Source organism: Galeopterus variegatus, unplaced genomic scaffold, assembly GCF_000696425.1.
Source record: "Galeopterus variegatus unplaced genomic scaffold, G_variegatus-3.0.2 Scaffold224, whole genome shotgun sequence".
In the NCBI taxonomy this organism is placed as follows: Eukaryota; Metazoa; Chordata; class Mammalia; order Dermoptera; family Cynocephalidae; genus Galeopterus; species Galeopterus variegatus.
In genome coordinates, this window is record NW_007726335.1 from 43864 (window position 1) to 50880 (window position 7017).

Below are 7017 nucleotides of genomic sequence, written 5' to 3' on the forward strand. Positions count from 1 at the left end.
CGGCGGCACTCCCGCCCGAGGGTTCGGATCCCACATACAGACCGGTTCCTGCTCACTGGCTGAGCGAGGCGCGGGAGCAACACCGAGGGTTGCAATCCCGTTGCCGGTCCCCAGTCCGGTATGGGGGCAACACTGAGGGTTGCGATCTGTTGCCGGACATGGAAAAAGACAAAAAGACAAAAAAAAAAAAAAATGGGGATAATAATGATGTCTACCTAATAGGGCTATTCCATGGATTACGTGAATCAATACAGGTAAAACATCTGAAACATCCCCTAGTACTACGTATTTGCCAAATTTTAGCTACTATAATTGTTAATCCATGTCCATTTCCCCTGCCCTGTCCTCTCATCAGGCCAGAATCTCCCCAGGGGACCTGGCCTTTACATCCAGGCACACAGGAGAGCACACAGATTTAGCCTCTAAAACGCCTGCCAGACAGTGGGACCCCAGGCCCTAAAGGCTCAAGATAAGTTGAGGAGTAAGAGGGACCCTGGCAGGAGGAGGAAATGTGCCCTCTATGGCCACACACCTTGGTCTGGTACCAGCTCTCGGCCTCGGCCCGGCTGCGGTTGGCCATCTCCTCATACTGGGCCTTGACGTCAGCAATAATGCCATCCAGGTCCAGGGAGCGACTGTTGTCCATGGACAGCACCACAGACGTGTCCGAGATCTGGGACTGCAGCTCCGTCAACTCCTATAGGGACAGACCAAAGGTCGGGGCTTGGGGCATGACCCATCACTGTGCTCATGACCACCCTGGGATTCCACACACAGGGAAACAGAAAAGAAAAGAAAGGCTGGGGTGGGCTGGGTCACCAGGCAGTGAGGGGCACAGACCCAGCACACAGCAAACAGTTCTTTCTGCCCACCCTTGGCTCCCAAAGAGCCCATTAAAGGAGTTAAAGAAAGTGACATGTTGTGAGCAGTAATGGAGGTGCCCTTGCGGCATGAGCTCTGTTGTGAATGGGGCTAACGGGGGATGGATGAAATAAACCATATTCCACCCTGTAATGGAATACTCTGCAGCCTGTAAACTGGTGATACGGCTGTGTTTGCTGACAGAGACGTACGTCCGTGGTATTCGTTGCATGAAAGAAGGTATAATTGTATTTTTATTACAAATAGATATTTTGGGCTGGCCAGTTAGCTCAGTTGGTTAGAGAGCTGTGTTATAGCACCAAGGTTTGGAGCCCTGTACCAGCCAGCCACCAAAAGAAACCCCAGATATTTCTATATTTCTGTGTGTATATATGCACAGAAAAGTCTGGAAATATAGATATGAAGATAGTAACAGTTGGTAAAAGTGATCTCTTTTCAATTTTATGATATACTTAATTTTTTAAATTTTTTGCAATGAGTATTTATTACTCTCACAATGAGAAAACAATTTTATATATGTATGTTATATATAAATGTATATATGTGTGTGCATATATGTAATAACATACACACATAAAATGTGTGCTAGACATAGGAAGACCTGAACTGAGATTACAAGGGCCCAAAGTGAGCCTCTAGGCCCCAGCCCCTGAAATGACTGCACATGAGGAAGTTGCCTTGAGGGGCTAATGAAGGCTGGATGTTCAGGCAAAGACCAGACTGAAGAGATCTGAGAAGTGGTCTGTAATTAGCCCCGAGTGCTAATTACACCCCAGTCCAGCCTCTGCCAGATGACTGGCCACCCTATCTTCTGCCTAAGGCCAGAGACTTACACTGATGAGAGTGAAGAAGTTCTTAAATCCCCATGAGGGAAAAGAACTGAAGCCCAGCAGGGCAAGGGGAGAGGGAAAGAATGAGATGAGAAGGTTGGACACAGTGGCCAGGTGGTGGGCGGCCACCCATTCAGTCCCTCTGGGTATTGACTCTCAGCACTCCAGTCTCTCCTGACTCAGGCTCCCCTGCCCGCCCCACCCAGCCCACCTTTGAACTCTGCCATAGCCTGGGATCCCTGACCTTCTCCCAGTTCCTTTCAGCCCCACCCAATTCCCCTTCCTGACAAATGCGATCATCCCATGTGTCTCCAAAGCCAGTCCTGATAGATCCCACCTGCTCTGCTACCCCCAGCTTCTCCCAAACCCCTAGTCCATCATGGATTCCTGAGTCCAGAAAGGATAAAGAGCAGGATAAATGCACCCATTTCCCAAGATACATCCAGAGGCTGGGGGCTGTACCAGATGGCTCCCTGGTTAGGACACATGAGACATGTCACCCACCCCTGAGGTCCTCACCGTCTCATTGAGGGTCTTGAGGAAGTTGATCTCATCATTCAGGGCATCCACCTTGGCCTCCAACTCCACCTTGTTCATGAAGGCAGCATCCACATCCTGGGCCGGGGAGGGCAGGTCACGAAACAGGGCAGAGGGACACCATGTCCTCAGTACAGGGAACATTTAGAAGGGATGGGACAAGCCAGTCCTATCCAACCCATAGGGCCAAACATTACTGCCCTAGAAAGAAACACAGTTTCTCCAGGCTGACATGAGCACAAAGAAGCTTCCTCCGCTGGCCTCCAGGCTGTGTGGTGAGCATCATCTCCACGCATCCCCAGGACCAGAATGGCTTCTCAGCACTGGGAGCTCACAGCAGCCTGAGGCCTCAGACCTAGCACTTGACCAGTTCCAATCTCTGGAGACCTAGTGACAAGCCTAGTCATTCACCAGACACACACACGCACACGCACGCGCGCGCACATACACACACGCACACACACACGCACACACGCGCGCACGCACACCAATCTCTGGAGACCTAGTGACAAGCCTAGTCATTCACCAGACACACACACGCACACGCACACGCGCGCACATACACACACGCACACACACACGCACATGCACGCGCGCACGCACGCACACACACACACACACAGGCTGTGCTGTAAGGGCCTGGCTCCCTGACATCTCCCTCTCCAAGCCCAGTTCTCCCCTCTTGTACAGCCCAGGCCAGACCTTGGCCACAGGTCCCCACTGGCTGCTCAGGTGAGAGAGCCCTGTGGTCCCCTGTCCCAAGTGTTTTCAGACAACCTGCCCCCCCCCGGCCTCTGCCCCCCTCACCTTCTTCAGTACCACAAACTCATTCTCAGCAGCCGTGCGGCGGTTAATTTCATCTTCATACCTGCCATAGAGGAGGGGCGTGGTGTCGGTGCAGCTTTGCCTCCATCCCCTCATATACAGGTGTGAAATCTGCCCTGCCTCCCCTTCACCCCCTCCTTAATGACACACCTGAAAAAACAGGTGTCAGAGCTACAAAACCAAATTTCCCTGACTTCCACATGGCTGTTCCAAGGGCTTTGAGTCTCAGCATGCGGGGGAGGCAGCAAGAAGGAAATGTGAATTAAAGGGACGAAGGCTGCATGCACTGGAGGAAAGAAAGCAAATAACAATAGCCATGCCTATGGCCTGCTTTCTATAGCGCCTGTGTGCTTCCCATGCACTAACTCATTTTATCCTCACTACAGCCCCATAGCGATGGTACTAGGATTGTCAGAGAAGGGAACAGAGGCACAGAGAGACAAATAATCTGCCCAAGTCACTAAGCCTGCTGAGTGGCAAAGCCCAAACTTGAACCCTGGCAGTTGACTCCTGAGCACATGCCTTATCCACCACCTAATGCCCCCCCTGAGGGATGAAGAAAGGGTCTGACAGAAAAAACCTTGTGGAATCAGGACAGGGGATAGTGGTAAGGCCCAGCCCCCATCCCATTCCCACAGCTCCCCCCACCCATCCCTCTTCCTCCCAAGGAGCCAGCCCCTGACCTCAGGAGGACCAGCAAACAGGGCACTGAGAAAGAGAGTGCACTGACCTAACCTAGTATTTATTTGGGGACTCAAAAAACGGTGTCAGAAACAAGAGCTCAGCTGTGCCCAAGAGCTGCTGGCAGCAGCGAAAGCAGCCTGGGGCAGCTCTGGTGGGAGCAGGATGCCCAGACAGGCTGAGCCCTCTGGGAGCCCAGACTGCCCTGGCGCTGAGCTGCTAGACCCAGAGGTGCACAGACTGGAGCTCCCTGTGCCCCCTTCCAGCTCCTCTTTCAGCCCCAGCCTGCAGCTCAGCCTGGCTCCACAGGAAGGTGCCCTAAGGGTTTTATCAGGGTTGAGGGGAGGATGTGGGGAGGAAGGGGGCACACACATGCACGCACACACGTGTAAATCCCTAACAAAAAGGGTTGGTTGTGGCCCCAGGCCCTCCCCACCCTGCACCTGTCTGGATCCACCTGCTGTGGGATTAATTCTGTTGACTTTTGCCTAAGGGAAGTGGGAGGGGGCACACTGCACAGAGGCCTTTGTGCCCTGCTCCAGTCTGAGCCGGGTGCCTGCTACTGCTTAGTCATACCATCCCAGGCAGAGGATGGCACTTACTCGCTGCCCCCAGTGCCCACTGGGCAGGTGTGCCAGGGTGAGGCCCAGCCCAAGCTTCAGGCCGTACTTTCCAGTCAATGAGAAAAGAGCATCTCAGAGGCCTGTCCTCAAAACCCCAGTCTCCTGGTCTCCTCCTCACAGTCTCCTTTCTGGCTCCTGCCCTGACCCACCCCCACCCCCCTCGGCCTCAGCAACCCCTCCCATTGCTCATGGTGATCATTCCCCTTCCATGTCCCCTCCTGGGAGTCAAAGACCCAACATTTAAGTCCCAGCTCTCCCAAAGACCTGCTATATGATCTCGACCAAGTTCCTGAATCTATCTAGTCTCTAATTCCTCCCCTGAACAAAAGGAAGTTGTTCTAAAATATCAGTGAGGGTACACAAGTCCTAAAGCACCCCCCAAATAGGACACCTTCTGCTCTACCCTCTCAGGGACCTGGTCAGGCACCCAAAGGGAACCATGCAGGTCAGGGCTGGACTGAGCTATCTCACTAGGACTAAGGCAGAATGAGTTGGAAACAGTCCCAGGGACAAAGAGGGGAGAGAAGAGGCAGGGAATGTGTTAGTAAAGACTGTCCCTTCGGAAAGTTACTGTACTGAGCAGCTGCACACCCTGACCCTTAAACCAGGGGGACAAGCAGAGGGTCAGCTGATGAGGGGCACACTGGCCTGGAGAGGGATCCTCGCAGGTCGCAGGGGAGTATTACTTATTCTTGAAGTCTTCCACAATATCCTGCATGCTCTGCAGCTCCGCCTCCAGGCGGCCCCCATCCACCTGCAGTGCCTCGAGCTGCCCCCGCAGGCCAGCAATCTGCACCTCAAAGAGGCCTGGCAGGCGGCTGCTCTTGGCTGACTTCTGCTCTTGCAGCAGTGACCACTTGGTCTCCAGCAGCTTGTTCTGCTGCTCCAGAAACCGCACCTAGAAGGGACAAGAGGAAAACATGAGGGGCCCAACGGGATTGAGGAGGGTATCGAGCCACCCAGCAAAGCTCATGTCCCCACTGGTTGTTCCCCTGACTGGGCCCCAGCCCTTTTCCCTCTCCTCTAGAAATCTGTCTTGAGTGTCTCAGAGTGTGATCCAGGGAGCAGATCTACCTGGTTCACTGATAAATCCGGTGGCTGACTCTCAACAAATGTGCTTTGGAGTCTCCTCCCTCCTTTGCTCCCTATTGTGTGATCTTCTCTGCCTCCCTCTCAGAAGGACCTACCCCCTTCCTGTCTCTGGGTCCTGGGGCTGACCAGCCCGGCCCCTCCCTTCAGGCTGGGACCTCTGCTCTTCCTTCCTCACTATCCTCTCTCTCCTTCCCCTTTCCTCCAGCAAGGCCTCAGGACAGGGCACTACAACCAATCCAATGCAAAATGAGTACCTACTACATGCCCAGCCCTGGGACCCAAAAAGGCCCTTAAGGAGCACCTACTTTGACTGGGGGTGGGAGGCAAGAGAAGCCTCCTCAAAAGCAGCAACTCAAAGCACAAGGACTTGGGGGCTGCAGACAAATCAGAAAGTGAAGCTCAACAGAAGGGGGGGAACCTGGGCCTGGGGCTACCTGGGGAGGCTTCAGCAGAACCTGAAGGATGTGTAGGACTAACAGTAAAGGAAAGGAAGACATGGGGCGGGGGAAGTAGGGAGGTACACAAAGGCAGGAGAGGAAAAACGTGGTCTAAGCCCAAGGGAGGGGCCCTGGCCAGGACCATCCCCCAGTTCCTGGGTCCCACCCACTTGTCCCCCACTCTTTCCAGACCCACTGGTCAAGTCTGCCCTGCTCCTTCCGGGAGGGACCCTTGTGTGACAGGAGCAGACAGCCAGGAAAAACACTTCCCACTGGCCCCTTCCCAGGATCCTCACTGCCACTCCCTGCCCTCACCCGGGCTACCTCCGAGATTACACCTCACCTCCTACCACCACAGGGAGACTGGAGGGGAGCGAGGGGGTCAGCCTCACTCGCCTTGCAGCCCTTTGCTTCCAGCAAGCTTCAACATCTACAGCATGTGGGAGAGCTGGGTTCTCTGCAGCTGGGAAGGGCGTGTCACCCCCTACCTCGCCCCTGAACTCCACACAGTCCCCTCTCAGAGAAATGGCCCAGAGAGAGAACTGCTGGCCTTGGCCTCTGGAGCTCCCAGACTGATTCGGGTGACAAAACTGGCCCAAGGGCCCCAGCGGACTCTGGACACAGCCAGCCAGGGCAGCCATACAGAACCTGGGTACACATTGCTGGACGACAGGGAGGGGGACTTGGAGCAGCTTGCTGGAAGAGAGGGGTACAGAACAGCAGCAGGGTTAATGGGGGGACGGGAAGGCCACCGAGACAGCGTTGCCCAATTGTGGCAGAAAGAGGGAGGGGCGCCAGTCCTGCCGCGGTGGCCTGCGTGCGGGAGGGCTAGTTAAGGCGCTGGTGTGGCCTGGAGCGCGGCTGGAGGCGAGATCGAGTCCGCTCACCTTGTCGATGAAGGAAGCGAACTTGTTGTTGAGGGTCTTGATCTGCTCGTGCTCCTCCTGGCGCACCTGCTGGATGGAGGGGTCGATGTCCACCCGCAGCGGGGCCAGCAGGCTCTGATTGACGGTGACCTCGCGGATGCCGGCGCCCACGGGGCCCGCATAGGCGGAGCGCACGGCCACGCGCGGCCGCGGGGCGTAATAACTTCGTATAGCATACATTATA

General features: G+C 54.9%; 1 protein-coding gene across 1 annotated transcript in view; it reads right to left on the minus strand.

Moving 5' to 3' along the window:
* The window catches only part of KRT7 (keratin 7), a 14635-nt gene extending 7622 nt beyond the window's left edge, over positions 1 to 7013 (minus strand). The window contains exons 1-5 of the mRNA XM_008566149.1: positions 6795 to 7013; positions 5065 to 5276; positions 3057 to 3117; positions 2232 to 2327; positions 533 to 697 (exon numbers count right to left, since the gene is read on the minus strand). Of these exons, the coding sequence (XP_008564371.1) occupies positions 533 to 697; positions 2232 to 2327; positions 3057 to 3117; positions 5065 to 5276; positions 6795 to 7013 (753 nt within the window). The remainder of the gene's footprint in view (positions 1 to 532; positions 698 to 2231; positions 2328 to 3056; positions 3118 to 5064; positions 5277 to 6794) is intronic.
* Between the last annotated feature and the right edge of the window lie 4 nt (positions 7014 to 7017).